The sequence below is a fragment of the Parambassis ranga genome, chromosome 8 (genome assembly GCF_900634625.1).
Source record: "Parambassis ranga chromosome 8, fParRan2.1, whole genome shotgun sequence".
Taxonomy (NCBI): Eukaryota; Metazoa; Chordata; class Actinopteri; family Ambassidae; genus Parambassis; species Parambassis ranga.
The window spans coordinates 12,096,178-12,124,149 of NC_041029.1; the positions used below are offsets into that span (position 1 = coordinate 12,096,178).

Genomic DNA, 27,972 nt, shown 5'->3' on the forward strand with positions numbered 1-27,972 from the left:
TTAGTTTAGGCGCAGTCAAAAATCTGATGTAGACAATATGGTGCAGTTCACCACATTGGCCACAAGAGGGCGCGATTCTACAGAGTGGAGCTATGTCTGCCTTATTTGTCTCATTTCCGCCAGCCTTGGGTGGTGTTTGGGTAAAATACTCTCACTGCAGTCTAATGTCAGACAAACAATTAATATTTCTATCGTTGTAAAGTCTGATTTGTAATAATGGGAACAGCAGCCGACATTAAAGGGTCGATTGGTTTGCTAGTTATGGTAATGTATAGGTAAAACATTTGGTTTATTTCTCCAAACTATTCAACCTGGCGAATCCCTTTATCGATTTATATTCTAATAAAAATATAATATTTGATAGTATAGTATATATATAGTATATTTGATAGTATAACATTTTTAACATGTTGGTAAAATAAATGAATGCTTAAAAATACCGTTTAATGTAGTATGAACGCGCTGTAACCGGCTGTAACATGTCGTCTCAGGTTGTGTTGCAATTCCCTGCTGTGGCCGTGAGGGGCAGTGAACATTCATAACTCTACGTTATATACCTCGGACTAAAAACCATCGCAACACTGACTTTCAGTCCGCAGCTAATGTGTTGGTATATTTCACTGTAACAGTGAAAGTCTGCACCGAGGATGTTGAATGTTGAATACTTTCGATACAGTTTCTATCTACTAAAGGTGTGAACACTTTCACTTCGAGAACAAGTTCTCTGTGCACTGCTTCACGTGTAGTTTCGACCTGAAAGTGGAGCAAAGTCCAAAGAGAGAGAGACTTTATCCGACTGTGGGTGGTGTAATTTCCGATTTCCCTGAAGGCAGCACGGCTACCTGTCTGTCGGGTGCAGCTGAACTGAGTGAGAATAATCCAGAGGCGACAAACTTTCACGACAAGTCGCCGCATGAACGAGGCAGCACTGAGATAAGACGCGTGTTTCCAGATGGGAGCGAGCATCGTCCGGGTCACGGCGGACCTGTCTGGATGGAGGAGCCTGTGAGACGGACGGTGAGTTTCACTAAACATGGATTCAACATTAGTTTCAGTGTCACACATCGAGCTCATGAACAGACTCCTGCCAGGCCTGCTGTACATTTGTTGATGGATGGAACCAAAGTGTTTTGACAGTTGATCTTTACATCATAATTTGAGAGTGTGTTCATACTTTGGTGATTATCTGTACCATTTCCTGGCTACAGTGACCAGCACAGTGTTTCCTGCTGTGACCCGTCCAGTGCAGTCAGACAGAGCCTCACACTGAGCACCTGTTTTTGTTTCCACCTCTTCTGCAGGTATGGCCACAGAGAGCAGTGTGTGGAACCCCTGCAACTCCAGCCACAATGTCACCTTCTTCTATAACTGGGTGGGGAAGAAGATCAGCACAGGCTGGACTACACGGGACTTTGTGGTCATTGGACTGGGCTTGACAGTATGTCTCATTGTAGTCCTGGCCAATCTGATGGTGATAGTGGCCATCTTCAAGAACCGCCGCTTTCACTTCCCTATCTTCTACCTCCTGGGAAACATGGCTGCAGCAGACCTGTTTGCAGGTGTGGCCTATGCCAACCTAATGCTGAACACTGGCCCTTGGACCAGAATGCTCACCAAGGAGCAATGGTACATCCGCGGGGCGCTGATTGACATCAGCCTGACCGCCTCTGTGGCCAACCTCCTCGCTGTTGCAGTGGAGCGCCACCAGACGGTCATCACCATGCAGCTGCACAGCAACATGACCAAGCGGCGTGTGGTCCTGCTTATAGTCTGCATCTGGGCCATAGCCATCATTATGGGACTGGTACCATCCACATTCTGGAACTGTGAGTGTGACCTGGATGACTGCTCCACCGTCGCTCCCCTGTACAGCCGCCGCTTCCTCGTCTTCTGGGCAATCCTCAACCTGCTCTCTTTCTTCATCATGCTGGCTGTGTACACTCGTATCTTCATCTTTGTGAGATACCAGAGTCAGTTCACATCTCAGCACACATCAGAGCAGAGACACAACCAGACTGTTGACAACCTAATGAAGACGATTGCCATGGTTCTAGGTGAGGTGCTGTTTGTGGGTCAAAAGCCAAGTCCACATTCATAAAGGGATAGTTCTCAAAAATCAAATCACACAGGGCTGTTTATTGTTCTTATGTGCTTGATAAACAAAGTTGAGTTGAAAATAAGGCACGTTATATGCTCTGTTGCCCCACAAACCAGTTCTGCAGATCTTGTTTGTCAGGCCATGTCAAATAACATCTTGTCTTTAAAGCTCATAAACTGTTCTGTGTGTTTTCTGTGTGACAACGTGGAATTACCATTCTCGTCATAGTTTTACTCTTTATAGCCGAGTTGACTCATTTCCTGGAGGTGTACAGATATAGTCCAGTATAACTGCCCTCTGCTGTCATATTCATGGCTACTTTTGTGAAAAACCTGACTTCATTGTCCTCTTGCAGGTGCTTTTGTCATCTGCTGGACGCCAGGCCTTATGACTCTTTTACTGGACGGACTGTTGGGTAAAGACAGCCATGCCAACTCCTATGAGAAGTACTGCCTGGTGATAGCAGAGTGCAACTCCCTGTTCAATCCCATCATCTACTCCCTGCGGGACGATGAGATGCGGAGGACGTTCAAGTGGATCTTGTGCTGTCTGTGTCGAAGAGGTGGTGATCAGCGGGAGCCTGTGGAGTTTGACTCTCCGCTGCCAAAGGTACAGTTAGTCACCATGTCACTGATGGTGGTGTAGATACAGAAGAACGTTGACCAGGCAGTGCAAAATCCAACAAAGCTCTTTACACGAGGTTATATGAGTACCGGTGATCCAGTATATAATTACTCTGTGACTCCAGGGTTTTTGGCGTCTCACACTTCCCGTCAGTGAGTCACACATGGTTTCACCTCTCACACAATGCACATGCTGCACTCCTGTATCACAGTTTTTCTGATGACTAATATGTTTACAGCTTAAGGTAGACAGAGATGTCTTCAACTCATTACACAGAAAGGTTGAAGTGACATTTTCATTATGTCAGTCGTGGGCAAGTCAGCACTGTGTGATCATTGGTGTTAGACAGTGGTGCACTTAGGCAGGAATGTGGATTTGAATTCTTCTGCACACCTGCCTTATTCCTGATCTGCTGACGTCAGATTGCGACCAGAGGATTTCACCACCACTTAGATCTTCCTGTTTGATAAAGATCATCCAGTCTTATGCAACCACTGACCAACAATGTGACGTTCATAGGGCAAAAATAATGGATAAAAGTGTGTTGAAAGTGACTTTTAATTTTTTAAACTTGAAAATAACAAAGTCTGAATTATAATGCTAATGGTCAATTGTGCATCCTTTTTATCTGACAGCAGACTGGAGTAACTGTGTAGTTTCAGGAGGCCTAGTCCATTCTTCTTTGGAGAATCGCTCAAGCTTACCCAGATTTGATGGTCTTTAGTAATCTCCAGATTTTCCAACTGATTTAAGTCAGGGCTTTGTGCAGGCCAGTCAGTATCATTCACTTTGCTCTCCTGGAGTTCTTCACTAGAAGAGATGTATGCTTCAGGTTGTTGTCATGTTGGAAGAAGACTCAGTTTTGCCGCCAACTGCTTTAGGTTTTCTGTCAAGATATTCAGGTAGTCTTCTTTTTTCATGATTCCTTCCACCCTGAGAGGAACCACTAAAACATCCCCACAGCATTTTACTGCCACCATTGCGTTTGACAGCGGAAACCACATTCTGTGAGTTGTACGTCTCTGTCTCTAAACAAAGGAAAGGAGACTAAAGAGCTCTAGTTTCGTTTCATCTGTGCAAATAACACACTTCCAGTATGTGTAATCTTTCTCCAGGTTTCTCCAGGTTGTCACTAGCATACTTCAGTCTGGCTTGGAGGCATTTTCCTTGGAGTTTTTTCTTGGCCTGCAACCTGACAGGACTCTAGTGACTGTCGTCTCTGAAAATTCCAGAGTTGGTTAAATCCTTCACTTGTGTCTTGGCAGCTGTTCCAGCAATTCAGTTCTGATACATTATTCACACTATGTACAGAAACAGGAGAAAATAATTAGTGGTTTAGCTCCTTTCACTTCTGTTCACAGAGGTCTAGGTGAATTGTTGTTACTTTCAGTTCATTGTCATTATTGGGAAGTGGACATCTCTGCAGCTAAGTTTTCTAAGGAAGCAATTTAACATAATGCAGTTTCACACTATTGATGACATCACTGCTGTAGAACACTTTCTGGACCGCCCAATCCTTTACAAAAACATCAGTGCACATCATGAACACTGGATAAGTGTGTAAATGTAGTACACAATGAAAAATGGACACCTAATTCCTTCAGAAAACATGTCACCTTTGTTTCAGTGCTAAACTGAAACGTTTCATTCATGAAGAATCATGTTTCTTTATGTTCAAAACCCTTTGTAGTATTGCACTAATAATTTTGTCTACAGGAAACTCTTGTCTACATCCATAAGTCAGAGGGTCAAGTCTTGTTTGAACGTCAGGACACCAACAACAAAGACAGCAGCTGGACTGATCCTGAGGTGTGACGGCAGTTCAGGAACACTGTCGTCTAAGCAGGATTCATTCTCAGTTTCCACTGAACAGCAGAACATTTGTACAACGCCTTCCAACTTTGCCTTTAACTGAATTAAAAAGTCTGTGTTTTTTTTCATCAGCAACGGAGATGGGTTTGTTTGTTGTTTTTACCTCTATGAGGCCAACAGATTCACATATTAAATCATCAGATGGTGCAATCTCTCCTTTTATTACATTTGACTATCACAAGAGCATTTGTGACAAATTATAAAATGAAACACTCCTAAATCTGAAACCAAATACTGAAAAATCACACTAAATCATTTTTTATTAATTTTCTAATAAGAACACTACAATTTTGTCATATTCTTCCTTTTTGTTTTACTCTTTCTAGAACAATTCTAAAGTTGAGGTATAAAAGGAGTTCATACAGACTCACAAGTCTGAAAACAGTGGGGGTTATATACAAGAGAAATGGAAAGACAGAGGTAGAGAGAGGGGTAAATACAAGGGAAAGAGGGGAGATACAAATATACTAATAAAAACAAAGAAATAAAAAAGGTTTAAGAGACCCTTTGATGCTGTGGAAGTCATTTAGTCACAGAATCCAAACAGACAAAAAATGAGTCTATATTTCAAAATTAAAGGGAGAACACACAGCGTGTGTGTGTGTGTACAAAGCTTATTAAGCCTGCTGTATTCATTTGGAGTGAATTCAGTGACAAGCCTGAATACACTTTTAGGGTTTCTGGGATTCACATTAGATTAAGGCCACTGTAATAACCACAAGTTTAAATTCAGAATTTTGAGGGGGGAAAAAGTCTGAAGTCATTTTTTTACAGTGGTCCTAATCATCTCCTGCACATCAGCACCTGTAATGAGCTGATCTTACTCTCCAAGAGAAAAACTATGAAAGAGTTTCTGCCACTCTTAACATGCAAATTCCTTTTCATGGAATGATTTGGCTGACTTATTTGGAAAAGTGACTATACAAGTGTCACAAGTTTTAGTAATTAGTGTAAAATCCACCAAAATTCAATAATATCCAAAGGAGTAACCTCAATTAATATTGGCAATCTTTCCACAGCATCAAATGTTACATCTGTAAACCCTACATTGCAACCTGGTTATGTAACAAAAGACCTAAACAATAATTCAAAACTGATATAGAGTTATTGTGAATAATCCTGTGACACAAAGGCCAAAATAAAACTGGCAACCAAACAACATTTATAAAAGAAAAAAAATACTGAAACATTACACAAACTGTACAGTGACATCCATTACAACAGGTAGAAAAAGGAAGGGGGGAGGGCATGATAATTTTGGTGTGGTGATAACATTAATTATAAGATACAGTCATATGAACTGCAATGAGTAACAAAACAAGTCGTTAAATGTGGGATATCACATGACCAGCTCAAGTTTTGTTCTGTAACATATGGTTCAACTGACACTTAAATCTTCATAAGGCTTTACCTTACTATCAAAATGCTTTTTTATTCACATAACAGTTAATGTAGAAAATAGTTCCAAAGAATGAAAATCCCCCCCAAAAAACATTGCAGGTTTGTCTTAAAGATGAGTTTGACTACACGCAGTGCTGCCTCTTTTTTTGGTAACAGAGGAGAGAGAGAAGCCCTTGCCCAATCGGCCACAGAAATAAAAACTAAACAATCTGGGTTTAACCAGAATGTCTTAAAGGATGGGTGAAGGGGAGAGCATGCCTTTTATGCTCACAATCAAATTACAGATGAGATGTGGCAGTCCTACCTCCACCCACAAGCCCAACAATAAAAACATGGAAACAAAAACAAAAATGAAAAAAGAAACAAAATGACGTTGAGGCATGACGACACCACACAGACACAGATACAAATAGAATTCCCTCCTCTCCTCGAACTAAAAAAAGGTGGCTGCGCACCAACTTTAGAGAGACACAGAGTAGCATTATTACATTGCTGAACTTGGTATTTTTGGTTTTGGTACAACAGAAGGTTGTAGTGTGCTGCCTCGGGCTCTCAAGCCTAAAAGGTTTCAAGGTGGGGGTGATCTCTGTTGAACCCCACCTCGTGTGTTATTGGCTGGTGGAAGCACCCAGTCTCTATAATGCTTACAAAGGTCAAAGGGCACCAGCCAGTTTTGACTAAGACATCCCAAGAACACTGTACACACGCCCACACAGAGACACACACATCATAGCAATACATGATGCACTTTTTCCTTTTTGGTCTGACTGTAATAATTATACCCTTTATTTTTTCGTTAATAAAATGAAGCTCAAAACTTGGAAGGTTAAATGAAAACAATATCACGCCTAGAAGTCCTACATGCATGGAAGACAGTCACGTTTCTAAATTCATGTCCCAATAACACATCAATGCCCCACAATCGTTCCACCCCTTCTTTTATCGTCATTTAGATGCTTTATTGAGCACATTTTTGGTGGTGGCTGGTGCATTCTTGGTGAAACAGCATTAGAAAATAGCCTACAATCAAATAAACTAGTGGACAGAAAGCAAGAAGTAAAGTCTACAAGCCGTCTACCAACACCCTCTATTGGTTAGCAACAAAAAGGGCTATTAGTTACATCCACTCAACCAAAGTTATTCCTCTCTCTCTGCCCTTCCTCTTCTCACCAGCCCTATAATCACTTGTCCTGCCTGGTTTAGAACAGTGATCCCCTTACCTACCCTTTTACAGGTAGACACCCATAACAAGGATGCTAACTTTTGTGCTCGACACGTCTATTATGTCAGCTCACTATGAAAAGACTGAAAAGTTGTGAGGTGTGTGTTATCGAAGGGTCTGAAGGGTCTTTGCACCGAGGTGCACATCTCAGTAATTCACTTTGAAATCTCCAACAGAATGAAAATAGTGAATCAGAAGGACTGAAAGATGCAGCAGTGTCTTGTGTTGAGTTGGCAGAGGGTTGATCTTGGAGGAACAGATGTGTTGACAACTACCGGGGCAGCACTTTGGTACGAGCAAGGTGAGCAGAGCTCCCTGGTGATCCATATCAACAGTTTGGCTGTCAAAAGCCAAGGCTTCAGGAGATACAGTCACACAGTTTTCCAAAGCAAAGGATCGAGTGCAGAGGTCAACAGCACATGAACAAGCTGTGTGAGTACTGTGTGAAGTTAACGTGCATATACACATAATGTACAGACATCATGATCATCTACACAGCTGGATCAGTGGGTTTTTTTAAGTCCTTGTAAGTTCCGTCCCCCTTTTATTCTGAGTAATGGAGTATTGAGTTGGAGTGGAGCTGGAGGCCTCCAAACTGCTGTCCTGTGTTCCAGCACAGTGTGTGTTTCTGGATTGTGAGTAAAGCCTTGTGCTGCTATGTAGAGACAAGGGAGTAGTGAAAAATGGGGACAGTGGATGGTGGTCAGAGCAGACAGCAGTGGGAATAAAGAGGTGGCAGGGAGAGCCACCGAAATCAGTTGGAGGTGTCGGAGTGGACACTGCCAGGAGGACCATGAGGGGAGGTAACCGAGGGGGGGTTGGTGGTGTCCTGCCAGCTGTTAGCCTGAAAACAGTCAGGGAAGAGAGTGTTCTGCATGAAGAGGGAGTTTTATAATTAGCAGTCTAAATCAGCTATATTTGTGCTTACTAGTCACAGGATCCAAGCTCAAGATAGCTCACTGCTTTCAGACAATGTTTTTCAGTCTAAGAACTTTCTGTTAAACATAACAGCTCACATGTAGGCAACACATGTACCGGTACTTCTCTTATCAATATTTACATATATGTGAAGGCCTCTGTCAGATTTGTGTGTATACTTAGGTCAGTGTGTGTGTTATGGCTTCTTGCAACTCTGAATACACAGTTTTGAGTTCTCCACACTAATTTACACATAATAGTGCTTCATAATACACACTGCAACACATCCATTCAATGCTTAGTAAGATTTCAAGTGACAGACAGTAAATTACAGGCAGGTATCCCTACTAACTAACACAAGTCTGCAACACCACAAGAGAAGTCTTTTACTCACATCCAGGCGATGAGGGGTGTAGAGGCCACTACCTGACAACTCCTCATAGCCGCCCGTCAGGTGTGTAGCACGGTGCAGGGTATCCACCTGTCGGAGACAGAACATATGACCACAAACTTTAGAAGAAGCGTTTTTCAACGACACAGCCAGAGAATAAAGGAGGACACCATCCACAAACCTCTACTGCATTCACACAATGTCGGACTGTACTACTAGAGCAGCTATTGTGATTATAGACAGTGTAAGCACTAAACTTTGTGGCTCACCCATCTACTTCATGACTCTCCATTAAGCTGCTTCTCTTTTAACTGATAGGAGGACTGCAACTGAGCCCAAAGAGCAGTCAATGTTTTATTGACATATTATTACGCCACATAACTGTCAACAACAGTAGAAATATGTGGATTCTTCCTGCATTACACAATTACACCTCTGTTAACAGACAACAATCACAAGGACATTCAGTGCTAAGAAATGTCTTCTTGGTCTACAGGGGTGAGGAGTGGATACATGGATTAACAGGGTGTTTGGAAGGGCGGGGGGAGAACAGGGACTGTTGGCAGTGCAGGACATTGTAGAGGTGGAGTAACAGAATATAGGGTGAATTCCCAACTCTCAATTTGAAGGAATACTAAGGCTGCACGTTGACAACTGATGTTCCTCAACAATGGTTTTCACATCACACAGCTTGAAATACAAGTGTATAAAGACTACATGTACACATTACTACAAATAAGCTCTAACAAAAATGACATTACTCTTTTTGAATGAAGCCACGTGCTCCTCCTTTGCATAGCAAAGAACAATTGGGGTAGTGTGTAGGTGTTCATGTGTGATGTTAAAAGTTAAGTCACACCAGGAGCTGAGGAAAGGTCAAAAGGGGAGGTAGACTAAGGGAAGGTGTCCAGGGAAGTGGGGTGGCTAGGCACTGAGGTCAACTCTGTTAACTCTACAGCTGTCCTCAGTGCATACCTGAGGCTGTAGAGAGGGGGCGATGTTGAGACCCTCCCCGTTGAGGGCACGTAGGCCAAGGTAGGCGTCGCTTGTGTGCGACAAGCTGTATGACCCCGGTGACCCTGCAGGCAATATATATATCCAACAGCCAATCAGCCCCACAACAGTGCAAGGGGTTCAAAAGGTTACTGGTCAGGGACACTGCCCAGCTGAGGTCAGTTTTCATCTAACATCCATATGAGGGACACTGCTCTATGAGGCAAATGTGCACCTCTTTCATGAAAGTAATTCTGGTTTCACTGGCTATGCTGCCTAGTGGTCTGGCTAGTAGCTTCTGATCAACCATTAGGTCAGGTGGATAGAAGTGATTTTGAATCCATCCCCACATTAGGAAATTTTAGCAGAAAACAGACAAGCCTCTAATTTGCATAATAAATTAAAATAAACTCAAAAATTGATTTGCACTGTGTGAGTTTCATATACTGCATCATCCATCACAGTTAAAAATGGTAAAATTTGGTTTAATAGATGCAAATAATCTGTCGAAACCAGTCACGATTTGATCTGAATACAAACAAACTGACCAATGACTAACGCATGCCCAGAAAAGCCAGCACTGGAGGAACTGACATTGTCAAACTGGCTGGTGAGTGAAAAACACAAGAAAACATGGCCTCCAATTACATAACATAAAGATACCCTTTCAAAAAGGGTGAAGCATGTGTATCTTTTCTGTATTTACTATACATATTATAAAAGTGCCAGGCAGCATAAATAGGGGTCTCCTTAGCAGCATTATATCCCTGTTGGGGCTTTTGGAATTTTAATTGGATGTAAAAGAAGAGAATGATGTGTATATTGACACCATTGGATTGCTCATTCTAGTAATCACTTATATACTATAAGGTGTAATAGATTTAATGACTTAATGAGTGAGTGAAAGGAAAGTCACAAATATCACAACAGTACTACATTAAAGATTTTTAAAAATAAGACACACACAGGACTGGTTTTCAAACAAGCAAAGACTAAAGCTTTTCACACAAAACAACAACTAAGTGATAAAATGTAGCTTTCTGCTTGTAAGGACAATGGTAAACACATACAAACAAATCCTTTTTTGCAAAGATCATGTTAAAGTTTCTCATTTTTTACGGGATTACTATACAGACTGTTGGCTGAGAAAGACATTCAATCAGTAACTTAATGCAAATTAAATATTATCATTTCACATCACTATAAACGGTGTTGTAGCTAACTGACAGCACATTTTAAACAATCTAGAGGGGTCACTGTGTACTCATTCTGTGATTCAGCTGTGTAAGAATGAAAGTGTTTAGAAAAGAATTTTGGTCAAAACAAGTGGCAGAGTTTGTGGGCAGATAAGATCAAGCATGTGATACCTGAGTTGGGTGTTGCCGGAGAGTTAGCCTGGCTAGCCTGCGCCGACACATTAGCAGCATCCACCGCTGTTTTAACTGCGTAGAGGTTCGCTTCCTCCTGGAACTTACCAATGTTCTTCTTGTAGCGTATTCTCTTGTTGCCAAACCAATTAGAGACCTGGGGAGCAGACGATATACTTGAATGCAGTGATTCATTCACATTTATTCAGCCACTACATGACCCTAATAATGTGTTAGCAGTTTACCTGAGACACAGTGATCCCACACTTTTTGGCAAGTTCCTCCTTGGCTTCTTCACTGGGGTAGGGGTTAGACAAGTGGGAGTAGAAATACTCATTCAGCACCTCTGTAGCTTGCTTGTTGAAGTTGCGCCTCTTACGTCTGACACACAGAGAGAAGAGATGATAACCAATGTGCTTGAAGTGCACATGGCAAGGTCTCAAAATAACCTGCCACCTAACACACAAAGTATAAATACCAGCTAGACATATGGAGACTGACCTGGCATCGAGGAAGCGTGAGCGCAAAATCATCACAGCTTCACAGGTGCTCTGTTTGAGCTGCATCTGAATGGAGCTGAACTTGCGGTGGATTATGGCCACCATGCGCTCAATCTCCTTGGGAGAGATGGGCCGTGTGCGAGACTGCTCTCTCAGCAGGTTCATTACATGGTTGGTGAACTCACTGCAGGCCTGGAACAGAGGGAGAGAGAGAAAAAGGAGTTGAATGCTTTTGTAAAAATATGGACAAAGCACAGAGACTGTCCAATTTGGATGAGGCATCAGCTCTGCTCACCAGATTCCTTTATTTTGGTAAGAAAGAGTATTTAAAGTAAATTAGGACACTTGGTATGTGAGTTATGATTAACATTTAGACCATAAAACACAGGCCAAAGCAATGACTGTCAAACCTAAATTAATGGAACAGAACAGGGCAGCTGAGGTAAGGCTTATTTGAAATGCTTTTTTTCAACATCTGTCATACTAATAATAATGATTCATACTAATAATAACTACCGTGTTTAAAGTAAAAACTGGACTTGATGCCAGTACGAGATATATGCTATGAGTATGTTCTGTTGTATAGTAGTTGGGCACACTGTTATGTTCAGCCAAATGGAGACAAAGGAGCTCTCCTAGCTGTGAAGACATTGGCAAAATTTACATGCACAACAATAATAGGAATTTAACCCAAATAAGGTTGATTCCATCACTGCTATGTAAACACCATCTTCTAGATAGCATAGCTTGATTAAAGTCATATTCAGAGTAAGACTTAATGGAATTAAGACGTGGAGCATGCTGATCTTTGTTCCATTATGATAGCATTTTCACAGCATTTTACGACAGTTTCCTACAGCTCCGGTTTGTTGAATGAGCCTCATGATGCGGCAATTTTCTCTCAAGTGAACTCATTGTTTCCCCTACCATTAGAAAAGGCCTATACCTTGTTGTTTTGTTAAACAAACTAAATAGCCTTATGTTATTTATCTTATCTCCACAACAGCATGTCATTTCTGTCTCTACATGGTCGCATGTGTACAATTCACCGCTGCTGTCTAAACACGGCGGGCTGCGTGCGACCACATACAGGTAAGCACACTCCCACCAGCGGATAGAGAGTGCATTTTATTTTGCTCACAACGTGCTATTTGGATAGACTGAACTCCATTAGCTACGCTCACACCCCGACTTGACAGAGAAAAACTCCAGAAGACAAACAGGGCAGCATTCCATCTGGAGTTAGAAAAGTTATAGAAATCCACATTATAAAACAGATGGGTACCAAATTTCTTAATCTTCATGTAATGTTAACAGGCTGCAAACAGCTGCTAAATAATATAATGGCTCGTGCATCACATTATCTTTATTTTTGACTGGGAGTCTAAACGTTTGCTCTGGCAATCCAAATGATAATGGGGTAATATTTTCAAACTCGGAGCAACAGAGGAGAGAAAGGAGATCTGCAAACTGCGTGTTCACGGCTCACGTGCAGGTGTGTGTTGTTAAATTATATATATACAAAGACACCTTAATTAGAATACTGCCTTAACCAAAATTAGGATTAGAATTAGGTGTAATCACTGTCAATATGTCCCAAATATGTTATGTATAGACAGAATGTACTTTTAGTATATGTACACACACAGCAGCACTAACCTGTTCATACTTCTCCAGCTCAGAATGATATATCTGGCGGATCTGGCTGAGTTTGGCTCTGTAGTCAGAGTGTTCAATGCTGCTGTCGGTAGGCGAGCCCCCTGCTGCTGCTGCAGCCGCAGCCGCTGCAGCTGATCCTCCACCCTTCTCTGGTCCTGACACACCCTCTGCCAGCAGCATGTTGTCCAACCGCATGATCTGAGGATCTGGGGGGTCCTCCTCCTGCACACCTCGTATACTCAGCACTGGACAGAAGAGACAGAACAGGGAAAAACAGGAGTGAGACCAGTGATGTTAGTACTTTCCTTCTTCCCATTTGTTAGTCTGCATGACCTAAACCACATTTTTAGGTTTGAGAGAACCTGTTGGGTTCAAAGTTTTTTAAAGCTGATAAAACACACATTTTCCAAGGAGAGGGCAACTGCTGTGGATTCTAGGGATGCATAGATAAATGCTATATCTCTACTAAAATTCAAGAAAAGTGCAGGCCTGTCAAAACCTAGTCAAGTTTCTCCCCTGAGTCATTGTTGTGTGTGCCCGGCTGCATTCTCAATCAGCCTGAACTTCCTCTAAATCAACAGCAGAGGGCAGTGTGCTCCCTCTGTGGCAGGCTGCCAGAGATAAGGGCATGAGGCATGGGACCAGTAATGGGAGTGCATGTGCTGTCACTATGAGCCCCAGTGGCCATAAGTATAGTTATCAGTCGCTGCTCTCCACCAGTGTATTATACCAGGACCTCTGTCAGCCTGCAGCTATACTCTCATCTCTCTCTCTTTCTCACTCAGTCTCACTCACACACACACACACACACCCTATCCTTTAAAAACACTGCTGTTACTGAAAAGTTTTAACTTCAGACAACTATCTTTTCTACAAAGCCTGAAGCCGTTAACACTTGTAACACTCAACTCGTTTTTTTCTTCAGACACTTCTACTTCAGAAAGTATGAGATATAATAAATTCAGAGAAAATCGTAAAACCTTGTAGTTCTACCATTCACAAGACTTCAAAAATGCTAAATTGCAACATAATTGTTGACAGACAAGTCATTTGTTTTTTATATACTGTATATAGAGACAGATAAATACATTTTTAAGGTGGCATAATAAATTGAACAGGTAGGGAAACCAGATGGATTTTGTCCTCCTTAAGGATTATGCTTTTTTGTCAAAGGTTATCATCAAAGGTTAGGGAATACATGGTCACACTATTTCAGTGCTTCTATTTACATTAATACAGGTTATTGTATTATGTGGAGAATCTTCATGGCGAGTCACAGTGAAAAATAAGTTTGCAGCAATGGGGAGTTCAGCACTAACAAATGAGTGGAGCAGTACTGTAGTGTAACAGATGTGAAAAAAACAAGGACAAAAATTGTTTTACTTGAACTTTCCAAGTGCTATGGAGCAAATGAGCTTTTGCTTTTTCATAACTTAATTTGAGAAATGGGTCTGTTCCAGCATTGTTGGACTTTTTTCGAGCAAAGTGTCCAAGTTTCCCTCTTCCCTCTCTTTTTTTTTCTTGTTCCTTCTTGCCTTTTTTCTTTCCCTCTGCTTAGGTCTCTTCTCTCTCCAAGGCACATTCCTGCTCTGCTGCTCCCCCATCTCAGGGCTCAGGAATGCAGCAGACCCAGCCGCCTGAACTAATGACCCTGATTCGCCCATCTCTTTCCCTCCTCTTTTTCTTTCCTTTCAAAAATTCACAATCTCTACACTTTTTAGCCAGGCTATCTTATCATCAATTTATTGATCAAGGACCCAAAGTATTAGTTTAGAGCAAAAACGCAATCATTTTCTTACACTCGGACGGCCATTAAAGTTTTAAATATACTGAGAAAGGGCCATTCGTTACAGATGATTTTGATTATACGTAGTTATGTGTTGATCTAAATGGTCCATTCACTGAGAGGTATTACTGACCTCAAGAGGGCAACTGTGGCTCTTGAAGCTTCTCACCTATTCCCCCCTCCCTTTGCCCCCACTCATTATGGCCCCCAGCTGTAGCCTAATGCCCCTACATTCCCCTAATTACTCCAATTAAGCTGTGATTACGCAGAAATTGCACTCATGCACAATCTAGTGGCCTAGTGGCATTATAGCAGCTGTTAAGATGAGCTAAGATACTGCAGAGAAAGAACCATATGACACTGATAACGTGTCAGAGGAAGTCAAAAAAGTCTTCCAATAAGAAACTAACTGTGAGACTCCTGTAAACCTGAAATATCATTATACAAAGAGAGCACAGTTCTGTACCAGCAGGCTTTTTTGAGCTAAAATCTAAGCAGTGTTTGCTTTTGATCAACTGGCTCCTGACAGTACTCCTGGACTCTGTCTGTTACTAAGTAAAACTCATGAGTGCTATAAGTAATTGATATTAAAATCCCTAATATAGGACACAGTTTAAGGCCTACAATCAGCATCCACAGCTCTAAGGAATCACACCATTATGCACACGCTACCAGCCTAGCTGGGCGGTGTGGCATTGAGACGAAGCGAGCAACACATACTATGAAATATTCAGGGTATCCAGCTGGGCTTTCACTGCATACATAATCATTCTCATTTCTGCACAGCCAATGTGGAAATGTTGGGCTGTGCAGACACAACACACCACATATGAAAAGGAGCAGGTAAGGGTGAACAACCTTACCAATAGTGTGTAGTGCTGTACATTAACTGTAATGCCTTCCACACATAGGTATAGATAAGACTTAAACGCAGTCAGTATATCATTGCTCAGCTCGCAGCACAAGCTTTATCCTTGTCTGTCTTTTCCCTCACTAGCATCCCCTTTTTCACTCTGTCTCCCCCCGACACACATCCCCTCCCCCCTCCCTTTCAACGCACCCTCCCTGCCCCACACCTCCCCCAGTGCCCCCCTCCCTCTTCTCTGTTCTCCATTTCAGTCGAGTTCTCCATGTGAGCCGCAATCCCTCATGCTGTCAGCCCCCCCTCTCCCTCTCTCTGTAGACAGACAGGATTAGCATTTTAATTGCATCAGCTCCCTTGGGTATTCTCAGCCTTTCACTGGGAGAGAGCAAGGGAGCGGGAGAGAGAGAAGGATAGAGAAGGAAAAAAGGGGAAAAAAGGTAAGGAGAGAGAGAGGGTAGAAGGAGAACCAAGGAGAATTGAAAAAAGGAGTCACAGCAAAAGATATGTGTGTGAGAGAGAAAGAGACAGAGAGAGGCTACAGGAATATACAGAAGCCAGAGTACAGACGTGCCAGAGAGCGAGAGCCAGAAAGGGAGAAGAGATAGGACTGTGAAAACATCAGTTTTTCCTTTCATTATAGACTGAGGATTCAGATAAAGAGAATGGCCCATAGAAAAATGGTTTTTACAAAAAATATGCAGCATAAATATGCAAATTTACCTAGCTAAATGCAAAAACAGAATTCAACTGCCGTTCTGGAGATTAAGTTAAACCTGTGTATAAAGGCCTGAAACTGACTGCAGGAGATAAAACAGCATCTAGACTACCCAAATGCTTGGATGGAAAAATTAGAATGAACCTATATTAAACCACCCTTCCACCACTATCAGATATATTTTTACCCTTTTAAACCCTTGGATAAGAATTACTTAACCACACGACAGCTCTTGAAAGGTCATACACTTTGTATTGTTTTTGAATGATTAGTAAAATGAATGGAAGTTTCATAAAAACTAAAACTGTAACATTTTAATTTTTGGTTAATTTCCTTTTGTTTAATCACTTTTGCTATGCATATAAACAATAAGCGGCTTTGCACAAGGTGCCATGTCATCAAATCCAGCAGTGAGACATAAAATTAGTTACACTCAGACTGTCACCTATAAATGCAGAATCATGTGCCAATATCAAAAAGAGTCTGTATACAAGCAGCAGTTCAATTATTAATGGATTAATGGGAACATTTAAATACATGTCCCTCTGTGTGTAGAATATGCCATTACATACTGAAAAAGTAGTATTAAAATCAATCATTTGTCTGACTATTGCAAAAATTGCATATTTCTACTGTAAATTCAACACAAAACTAAAAGAGTGTTTTTTGTAGAGTACAGTCAACTTAATGAGCTCAATCCATATGTCTATTCCTGCTTTAAGCAGCTCACACTAATCAGCATCTGTTTGGGTTGTTCCTGTTGCACGCAGCCCCCCACTCCGACAAACACACACACACACCAAGAGGTATTCATTCAGAGTAAACCCACTGTGGTCTGATTAAGGTGTGAATTGGAGAATTTACACCTTGGGCAAACACAACACTTCAGTCCAACACATCATTAATCAGCCCTTAATTAACTAAAGTGAGAGGCATGGACACTAGCAATGACAACGACAAACACTAGAGGAGGGATATATCAATTGCGTTGCCACTGATCTGCACAAATATAAACCATAAATATTAATAAATATTTTACCATCTTCTGCATGTGTCAATATATGCACATGAAAATTATATAAAGCATACTGACTGAGCAAAAACTGCCAATCTAACTAGTAAACCGCTATACGTCGACATGTTTTAAGTAAGTGTGCAATATAATCTCTTTTTCAAGAGAACAATGCAGGATGTTGATACCACAACTGCTTCAACAAATAACGACAAACAAACGGGGAAGATATTATGGATGTTGAGCACCTGTGACTTAATCTCTAACATGGTATCCCCAGTCCAGTACAATTCTGCTCAAAGAGCAGATTAAGAAACATGGAAGAAAGAATTTGAAATGTCACAGGAGGAAGAGGAAGATGATGAAGAGCACCTAAGCAGGAGGCTTGTTAAAGCGCTGCTAGGATCTTCCCCCAGTCAACTCTCATCAGGCCAGCTGCCTCCTGTGCTCATTAGCACAGACTCTTAAGGAGCTCCTAAAGACTTTGTGAAAAATGAACGCTCATTTGAGAGGTCGTTAATTTGCACTGTTATGCAAATTAGGTGGCAATTAAGCGATAGATCAGAAGAGCAGTGCCCATTTATAACAAGTGAACAAGCATTATGACACAGTCAGATGGTGCCAGAGCGAAGGGAAGCTACATGGTTTGTCTGCACAGGTCCAATGTGCCATCTTCATGAGGAAAAAAAATAACTGTGCCCGTAATGTGAATGGATGGTCAAGGTAACAAGTTACCAATTATTTTACAAGACAGTTTTACATACATGCACCCACATGTGCCAATATTATATAAACTAATACTGAAAAACACAACAAAAATCATCCAACATGGCCAAAAACTTGATTACTCATCAGTTCATCAGGATCCAACATCAATACATTCGTCTCCACTGAGAGCACAGCCCAACAAACATCTTGTGGTAGGTTTTTTTACCCCTCCTCCATTAGCTCTGATGTTTCTATTTCTCCCCTGCATTTATGACATGGTGTGAAATATACAAACACTGTCTGGGACAGCAATGTGCTCTACTCCAGAGGGGTGGAAGACACCCATCAATTGTAATTAATCCTTAATTAGTCAGGATTAGAAGCTGGGCTCTGACACTCTCCCACCCCACCGCCACCAAACTAGTGCAATCCAGCTGAGACCACATTTACATATCTTTAATTAAAGAGGCACTGGCTTCCTTAAGAGCAAGGCCTAAAAGCAGTGCAAGAGGCGTAGACATGTTGAGAGGGAGGAGAGATGAGCAGTAGGAGTCATCCCTGTGGGTGATCTTCAGCCAATAAGGAAGATACTTGTTGTCAGGCACAAAACAAAATTCTGTGGCCATTGTAAACAGTAAATGCAAATTATGTCATGATGGTCAAAAATATTCCAGCAAATTACCCATGATTATCGTCACTGTTATTATGAATTTTTAACACTGAAGTTGTTGAACTGTGTTAACAGAGGGTCTTCCTACTGCTCTGGCAATTACATTGTTAAAATAAGTCACACTGGACATTTTCCTTATAACAAAGGAATAATGTATTACAATCCATGCTGTAATGCATGTGATTTATTACAAATTCTTATACCCAGTTGTTTATATCCAGCTATTCTGATTCCCTCAAATACTGAGTGACTGCACAGCCCAATCACTGCCCTTGGTGAATCGTCCCTGTCAATGTACAGAGACCCAGTTCCTTCAGGAATTATACCACATGTGAAAATCAGTTAGCCCACACACCATTAGTCCTATGCTGAAGGTTGGGGTGCTCTGCCTGCCCAGTTTCAGAAGGGTGTATGTGTGTGGGGGGGTTAGTGTCTGTCAGGGCCAGGGGTCTGTGTGATATTAGCCGTCTGCCAATCTGGCTTGGGGAATGGACACCGAGTAATTACTCCTGCTCTTACTGCCTCATCAATCTCCCTGTATCGCTCCTGCACCCCCTCAACACACACTCACTATCTTTTTTTCCATCCTCTTCTGCAAAGGAGCAAGGGAAAAAAACAATTGAGTGGCAGGACACCACAAAACACAACTGAGATTCCTGAAAAGGCAATCAGATAATCTTGCACAGTGCCTGTAAATATAAAACAGACTCTTTAGAAATGAAAAGACAAGAATTGACATTGTGATTGTATAAAGGTAGATTTAAAAAAAAAAAGGCCGGTTTGGTTGTTTAACATGTATTGCACTTAACTACTTTTTAACATGCTTTTGGCTTAAAAATACATTATGCACTATGCTTCCTCTTCCTGAAATATAATAAAATACTACACTCAGGTTCCTAACAACTCATAAAATGTTATGGCTCTGTTCCAGATTGGGCACTTTGAAACTAATAATAATTAAGTTGCTTTAATGAGGCATGTGATTCAGTAGACTTCATGTACTGTACTCAGTCAGAGACTCTGGAATATAAACATCTAAATCAATCATGTGATGCTGAAAGGGTTTTTCCTCACAAACACTGGAAAATGCTACTGTGTGATGTTTTTTTTATCAACTTGCATGCACAAAAAGGTCTGCAAATTAAGGTTAGATTTCAGGTTTCAGTGTTGCTTCTGGCTGTGAATGAAAAAACAACAGTTATGTGTTACATTATAAAGTGTTTTGTTTTGGCGTTTTTACAACTACTAATGCGTTGTAATTCAATTAACATGTAATTGGGCCCATTTGGTTTCTGAAATTGTATTGTGATGCATGGAGGTAATTTAGGTGATGTAAATAGGTATTGCAATAATTTAATCAAGGAATTAACAATAGTCTAGTTACTGTCTGAGAAGAGTAGCAGTAGCATACAGGTAAGGAGCTATTAAATGAACACTGTAAAACAAGTGTTGCACCAGTGTGGGTGTGTTACTACAGGTTACCGGTTAAAGAAAATACTTTTAAAACTACTACTACTTTTAAAAGTTGTTCATATCAAAATGCTGACACAAGTTTGTACAACTCCAGGCAGCCGATATATTTGTCCTAAAACAAGACCTCTATCTGTGCCAAAATGTAAACTCTACAATTACAGAGAAGAAATATGATACAAATTAATATATTTAAATACCAATAACAATATTATAATCACAATTTAATTGACCTATTTGTATTCATGGCTTCAAACTAAACAAGATCATCTTTTCCATTAAATGTAACCAGAAACGGCACAAAAACACAAACCAGAGAGTTCATTGAGGTTGCTAAATCCCTCCATTCAACCATCTTGTCAAAACATTAATAGGATGTGATGATGGGTTGTCAGCTAGCTGCTCTGGCATCATACCAGCTAAGTGCTGCTGGCACTGCTGGCAAGAATTGACTAAAATTTTGATGTATGTAGGTGGTTGAACAATAAGTTGCTTCTATCTAAATATCACAGTAAACAAAGACATTAATAGCTAACACATTATTTGACCAACTCAGAGCCCTGGGAATGAACAACCAGGCACCTACCAAAAAAGCCCATCAGGCTTAGGTTAACATCAGACTGGCAAGAAGCCATCAGGATGTTCCTTTTTTAAAACCTTGGTGTTATTGTCAAGTCATACATGGCCCCTGAGTGGTGGTTTGCAGACATATTTGTATCCTAGGAAATTTCTCTCCTGCTTCAACTGTTAATTCCAGGTGACACAAAGCCATCTATTCTAATCTTAGGTAGATAGCTGGTCTGTTTGCCAGTGTTGTGTGATAGCTTGCTTAAGTGAAAGGGGAGGAAAAGGCAGCCTTTGCTGCCTCCAAGTAAAAAAACAATTTGTCCCTAATTTGACTTAAAACTATTTTTATTTTTATTAAAACATTTCCAAAAATAAACAAGTGGAAATATGCAGCCATGACAAAGAGTGACTTGAGGAGGGAGTGACTGACAGATTCACTGTTGTTATATGTTAAGTGCAAGGAACGCATAAAAGGAGAGAAATGCCTGAAACATGCCCAACTAAATGAAAAACTTCTGAGAGTGAACTGCGGTAGTTTGTGAGAGATTTTGGCATAAGCTGTCCCATTGCACCAAGAGCTATTTTTACAGCAAATACCCATGAGAGTGAGGGAGAACAGAGCTGAGTTGAGGCAAAGCCACTGGCTCTCAACTTTGATCATTCTAGTCTCCTTCCAAGTGATTTAATTTTTTTGTGTAGCACATCTTCAAATAAGTCTTAGCAAGAATCTAATTTCACAAAGATGGAGGTCATGTTTAATGTGAGAACTCAGGACAACACAGCCACTGTTGTAAAATGGAGGGTGTTTTGGGGTGGTGGCTGCGCTAGGAGCAGGGACACTGGCATTTGCGCAGAACATTTCCTTTACAATGAAAACAATCTAACCAACTGCAGCACTCAAAGGAATTCACCTCCCATCCCCCATGCCCCACCTCCCCTCCTCCTCCACCACCATTACATTACCATATCAAAGCCCCGAGTTCAGAGCAAGTCTTCTCTTTCAAGAATGGGAGCGAGGCAGAGGGAGGGAGGGGGAGAGGACAAGACCGAGGCAGTAGGAGTAGACCCAAGACTGAGCTTGCTTTTATCCCGTTTGGTGTGTGTGTGTGTTCAAGGGAGGCAGTGTGCATGTTGCCGTGCCAACACAAGTGCATGTTTGTTAGTCAAAAAATACTGCAGAAAAAAATCTGGAGATAGTGAAGGACTAGTCATCAGATGAGTCCTCTGCAGGCTGCAATGAAGTCAATTGACATTCCAGAGGCAGATAATGGGGCCTATAGGGGGTCTGAGTAACAAATGCCTAAGCAGGTACACAGTTGGCTTAGAAGGCACTATATGGCAGATGGCCAGCAGAGTATAGGCAAAGCCTAAGATCTCTATATCTCATGGCTGGCATGTTCACCTCAAGCATGAATCTATTGTTAACCTTCCTCAACGCCTTGTTGGTTTTTCTGTACTGTACCAGCACTCAGAGACTGTTTCTCTAGTTTGCTGGGAGACTAAATGTGAAAATCAAAGTGAATGGCATTAGGGTAAATAAGACCACTGGTTGCCTGGGAAACAGTGTACCCTGCCCCACTCACTCAAGCCTAGCCTTTACTTTTCTCCAATCACTGGAGAGCAATAATACATTATTGACAGAAGGCCACAACAGGCAGCAGTGCAGCATTTTCAAATTGTATTTGAGTAAGAGAGGCTTGCTGTTAGAAAACACACAAGGTCAGTGAAAGAGAGGAAGGCACATGAACCACTGGCAAAGGGAACTGGCAAAGGGAGAGGATTCAAAAATCCACCCCATTCATAACACCCAGATCATCATTCTGCCATCCACCCGTGGCCTCCTCCTTGAACACTAAAATCTGTCAAATAGCTTACTCAAAAGCTAACAAGACAAGAATGAGCAGTTTATTTCTACACATGTGTACACAGGTGATCATTTCAATCAGATTTTGTATATCTTTGTATATCTGTATATCTATCTGTACTGTATGTAGTCTTTGTAGTCGTATTTAACAATACTGTAGAAAATAGCATCTCTGTTTGACTGTGAAGCAATAACCCCTGTGTTTTCATATGTGTCTGCTGTAAAACTGACCATATACTTTATATGTGGGTCATGTTTGGTTTCAATCGAACAATATGGATAGTATAGTTTTAGTACTTTTAAGTGTAGTTATTCTTAACTTCATAATAGCTAATATTTCTGAAACAACTTTTCATTTATTTCAAAATGCACAGTGGTAAACTAAGCAGAGCAGTACCAGCAGATAAATAAGTAAGTGAAGTCAGAGTTGTTAGCATGTTCTGCAGCAAGTTCTGCTGTCTGACTCAAGTTTCAAAGGCAATGATCCACTAAGATTAGATTCAGCTGGTCAGTGTGAAGTCTGGATGGTAGCCAAAATAGGTTGAGTTCCTATAATCACAAAGCCAAAACAACACAGAGTAATGCATATTTAGAATCACCTTGGGCCACTGCATACACAACACATGCAGCTGAATCAGTTCTACAACCAATGCAATCAATATTTAATCAATAAAATCTTCTGAGAGACCATTTAAAACTTGGTGCCAGGGAACCTAACAAAGGAACACTACATTTCAGTATTAGATTACAGTCTGTGCAGACTAGAGAAAACAGTGAACAAATGAAGTAGAAACTCACCCGTTTTCTCTTTGATCTCACAGAGAACGCTGAAGAGAGCTGGCTTCATTCTATGACAGTTCAGGGCATGCTTCCTGTAAGAAAGAAGAGGGAATAAGAGAGTGAGAGAGCACAGAGGATTACAATAAACAGACCTCCATCTCAAGTCATTCCATGTCCCCTGCCATAAAACAGGTAGAGGAGCAGTACATATTATGCATACAGCATTTCAACAGTGTAGTGCAACACAACAGGACAGGTCCATGTTTGGTTAAAAGGCATTTTAAATAGCCAAATGCTTTTGTCAGTGCAGAAAAATCAGAGAGGCATCAATCTGAACTAGAAAGAGTAATGTTGTCATTTGGATGCTTTGCACCATGGGACAGGTAATGATGCCAAACCTCAAGGTCATCATTACTGAGCACCATATTTCAGAGTTAATACATGGTAATCTAATTTCTACCTCTTAGAGAGAGACTTGTTCCATGAAAGTAGATGGTGAGTTGATAGAGAGGATTAGGATTAAGATGCAATTTTAATTTAATCAGGCAGTCCCTTTATTGCTAAACAGGCTAAGAGCAATTAAATGAGGACAGCAAAACTTCTACAGTTCACCATAATCAAATTCGAACACCTTAGCAACAGTATTTCCAAACAAAATACACCTATACAGCTCACTAAAACACTACAAAAGCTGTATGCTGTAGCAAAGCCCTGATTCTAACACAACCCCAAATGACTTGACACCACTGTTTCTTCCTGTTAACTAACACCACTTACATCAGACAGGGTGAGTGCAAGAACGCATTTTTCATATCCAAAAATTATGTGAAGGAACCACAAACATATACACTAAAAAAGTGTGCAACTCCTTGTGTGACTTATAACGTTACGCTATTGTTGAGAATGTCAAGATGGATTTTTGCCCATTGTTTGCACTGTTTAATTATAATAAAGTTTCTATGGAATTTACTATATTTTAATGACTTATATGAAGAAAGGAAAAACAAAGGTCAAATCAGTCCAAAGCCCTCTATTATCAATGAGCATGATTCAGAAAAACACAAAACAGGAAAAACCTGAAAATTACCACAAAATAAAGAAATGTTTAGATAAAGACTATGACTGACGACACATTCAATAATACCACAAATGAGATGATTTGGATAAACCTGACTTCACCACCATGTCCACTGCAGCATTAATAAGGGGACTAGTCAATGGTGCAGCTACTGAATGTGCCACAAATGACTGCTTTTCAGTATGAACACTGAGGCAGTATAATGTAAAAAGTTACACATCTAGCACTAAATGTGTCATTTTATCCACCAATTCTGCCACTACAAGATTTGAGTTGGGGGAGGGCTGCCTTCAGCATGGAGGGGATGAGCAGGAGGGGGGAAGAAAGGGGTGCTCATGCGGTCCTGTACTGACCTGTGCTGGAAGTTGAGTGGCAGGCCACCCCCTGCCATGCCCCCCCCTGCTCTCCCTCCCTCTGTGGGGTCGTCTGATCCACCCCAATGCGACGGCGATTCCTCTGGCCAGCATCTGAACATATGGCGACAGGGTGAGAGGATGAGGGTGGATGGTGCGCAGAAGTGTACTCCGCAACACTGAGTTCTTGCGCTGGCCTGACCACTCCCCATCCCAACACACTGTAACCCTGCATGACAGGGGCGCCATGCTTATAAGCAAGCTACCTCACACGTTAATTTGTCAATCATGATTGAGGGACAGATTGATGGGTGGGTGACAAACTTGATCAGAGTTGAAAATGATGTTAAGAAACACTACCTGGCTGTCATATTTTAAGCTAACTTGTCTGCAACTGCCACTGTGTAGTCCTGAACCTGCTCATTTTTGGCCTTTTACCTGAAGTAGCATGAGAATCATTATCCAAAAAAAGAGCACACACTTAATAAAAATCCAGTGTGTCAGCAAATACATGCCAAACACAGTGTGTATATAACATTACAAATAAATACATGTACCACAATGATTTTTAGGTCCACTGTAATGCAATAGGTTGCATTCTTATTAGTATTAACACTAGGCACATGTAGCATGAGGAGGACATGCTCTGAGTGGGAGTTGGATCAATACAAGCATACAGGCAAGGGCAACACCTCTAGCACTTCCAAAAGCAGTCACACCTTTAATTAGTTTTTTTTTTCCTTTTTTCTTTCAAGAAAAGACTTAATATCTAGAAACAGGCCTGCTACATGATTTCCGTTAGCATAGTCCGACTAATTGGTTCATGTTTTCACTTGTCATTAGACACAATAATTTCAAGAAATGAAATGGTGTGAGAGAAAAAAATGAAATACTTAATACCAAAAATGTTGGCACTAAGGAAAAAGAGCTGATTAAGTCCTCAAACTTGTAGTGAAGAGAAGGTAATATCCCAATGTTCATAGGCTGCCAGTATAGCATCATCCCTCCCCCTCACCACCATCTCATTAATAGAAACTCGATTTGCGGACAGCTGCACTCGCGTACACATTATAGGAGAATTGATTGCACCCAGCACACAATGAAAAGGATGAACACCAGGGAGGGAGGGAGTGAAAGAGGAGTGAATTAATTAAGAGAACCAGGTGGTCAAATGTTGGGTGGAAAATCACTAGCTAATGACACATCACACTGTGGCCACAGTCTTGCAGTGGACGGCTGTCTATTGTTGAAATACTGACGCTTCATTTGAAACTGACCTTCTGCTCCTTGAGCCACATGGCAAATGAGTGTGTGTCAATTGCTCACTGCAATGCATACTCCTAATAATAATGATACGTTAAAAACACCTCTAATATATTACTGAAAGAGTCATGAATGAATAATTGTTGTCACTACAGACGGATTGAGTAATCTTTAGCCCTACCTTTTTTCCCACTTATTTTAACCACAGCATCTTATGTTATTGACACTACCATGATGTGAAGCAGCACTTTATGGTATAACTAAGAAAATGTGACACCGTTATTCTAAGTAAAACACAGTGTGAAGTTGTTTTCATGGCCAGCATTTGCTCACATACCTCTGACTGTTACAACTTGCAAAACATGCGCCATTTTAAATATCAGTTTAAGTTTTAAGGATTTTAAGTTGACGTACTTCTGCAGAGTTGGGATAATCAGAGATAATGTAAAATATGCTTCACCGCTTTACACTGCTCAACGAGTGCATAAGAAACCCGCCCTTTAAATGTTTTCTTCGTGTACTAGTTATTAAACTATGTTTATGTTAATGAAGCGGCTGTGTAGGTAACCTAACAGTGTTAACAATCTGGTTACGTGCATTGTGCGGCTCCTAATCGCCACATATTCAAATGGGAGTTTGAACTTTTTAATGTGGCACTTCACCAATAAATCAGTCGGTATAAACATACGCGCCTTGACATTACTTAAACCATTCTTTTTTTTAACAAACGGTTTACAATAACGAGCGATTTCAAGTAACAAAGGGCCCCTTGCAAACTATAACATCGAAATGTGAGTGTCCAATTGATATTCTCTAACTGAATGTACATCAACATTATTAGTTTTACTGCAAATTACATCGTAATGGGGAGTTACAATAATGTTGTGATTACCTTACCCACGAACGTTTTCACACAAATGTGAAATGAGTCCAGATTAAGACTTGGAAAACGCACTTCGGCTATCATGTATTGAAAATGGCTCTTTGCCTGTCTTACCTGGCCTGTGCTTCGTCCAGGCTTTCGTCGGTGATGGCCATTATTTGCTGTAGAATATCCCCTATGTCTTGTTGGGGCTGACCGAGGGACTGCTGTTTCCTAACCGAGTCTGGGTCACCGACATCGCCTTGTGCTAGTCCACCGAGTCCGGTGAGACCCGTCATCATCCTGGTCTGGTCATCCATACTTTCAAAGAAAACTCGCCGTTTCCCTCAGTGGAAGAATACGCACAAATAGCTAGCCTACTAGCTAGCCAGCAAAGTGTTTTCTACGACAAATCATACAACACCCCTTACCGTGCCCGACAGCGACGATTTGCAGACAGTTGAGGGTTGTTGTCATAAAACAGATACGCAAACACGCTTTACATTCGCTTGTGTTTTTCCCCCTTTAGGTGAATAAACGCGGCAGGCTAACGTTAGCTAACCACCGAGTGAAAAGCAGCTAGGTTAGTAGCTGTAGCCCCGCAGAAAAGCAGCAGGGACACACATGCACAGACTGTGTGAGCTTGCCAACAGCGCCCTGCACATTTTCGAAGAAAAAAAAACTGAATAGAAAAATATAACAATAGTCGAACGTACCAGCTTTAAAATCAAATTTACCAAAATAAAAAAGGAATGAAATGTGACTATAGACAGTTTCAAACCGTGTGGCTCCAAACAGAAATCTCCTACCAAAACAGACTACGGTTTGCCATTGTTGTTGATGTCGCGCGAGTATGTGGGATGTTCTGAGCTCGTCGCGTTGACCATTAAACTCATAGCACCATACAGCGCGAGCTAGCGGGTGGGTTAATCAG

At 41.2% G+C, this 27,972-nt stretch overlaps 2 protein-coding genes across 3 annotated transcripts; one reads left to right on the forward strand and one right to left on the reverse strand.

Moving 5' to 3' along the window:
• The first annotated feature begins 576 nt into the window (after positions 1–576).
• On the forward strand, positions 577–4,673 carry lpar2a (lysophosphatidic acid receptor 2a). The gene is made up of 4 exons (XM_028413059.1): positions 577–1,017; positions 1,302–2,054; positions 2,454–2,707; positions 4,439–4,673. The coding sequence occupies exons 2-4, from the start codon at positions 1,304–1,306 to the stop codon at positions 4,535–4,537; spliced, it is 1,104 nt and encodes a 367-aa protein (XP_028268860.1). The 5' UTR covers positions 577–1,017; positions 1,302–1,303; the 3' UTR covers positions 4,538–4,673.
• Positions 4,674–4,739: 66 nt separating this feature from the next.
• On the reverse strand, positions 4,740–27,890 carry pbx4 (pre-B-cell leukemia transcription factor 4). Of its 2 annotated transcripts, XM_028413054.1 has the most exons (9): positions 27,174–27,890; positions 24,914–25,027; positions 23,501–23,574; positions 13,046–13,290; positions 11,388–11,578; positions 11,132–11,267; positions 10,887–11,043; positions 8,530–8,616; positions 4,740–8,061 (listed from the first exon to the last, which is right to left on the reverse strand). In XM_028413054.1, exons 1-8 carry the CDS (start codon positions 27,356–27,358, stop codon positions 8,573–8,575), a joined length of 1,146 nt encoding a protein of 381 aa, XP_028268855.1. In that variant the 5' UTR covers positions 27,359–27,890; the 3' UTR covers positions 4,740–8,061; positions 8,530–8,572. The 2 variants fall into 2 exon arrangements, with proteins under 2 accessions (XP_028268855.1, XP_028268856.1); XM_028413055.1 differs by lacking the exon at positions 24,914–25,027.
• Between the last annotated feature and the right edge of the window lie 82 nt (positions 27,891–27,972).

Bases quoted from the DNA above. Each gene is read 5' to 3' on its own strand.
- pbx4 (XM_028413054.1), bottom strand. From the start codon at position 27,358: ATGGATGACCAGACCAGGATGATGACGGGTCTCACCGGACTCGGTGGA. The intron at 11,044-11,131 runs GTAAACTGCTAA...TCTGCTCCCCAG, and splicing joins GTGGGATCACTGTGTCTCAG to GTCTCTAATTGGTTTGGCAA. The intron at 8,617-10,886 runs GTATCACATGCT...TGTCTCCGACAG, and splicing joins TCCGGCAACACCCAACTCAG to GTGGATACCCTGCACCGTGC.
- lpar2a (XM_028413059.1), top strand. From the start codon at position 1,304: ATGGCCACAGAGAGCAGTGTGTGGAACCCCTGCAACTCCAGCCACAAT. The intron at 2,055-2,453 runs GTGAGGTGCTGT...GTCCTCTTGCAG, and splicing joins GACGATTGCCATGGTTCTAG to GTGCTTTTGTCATCTGCTGG. The intron at 2,708-4,438 runs GTACAGTTAGTC...TTTTGTCTACAG, and splicing joins TTGACTCTCCGCTGCCAAAG to GAAACTCTTGTCTACATCCA.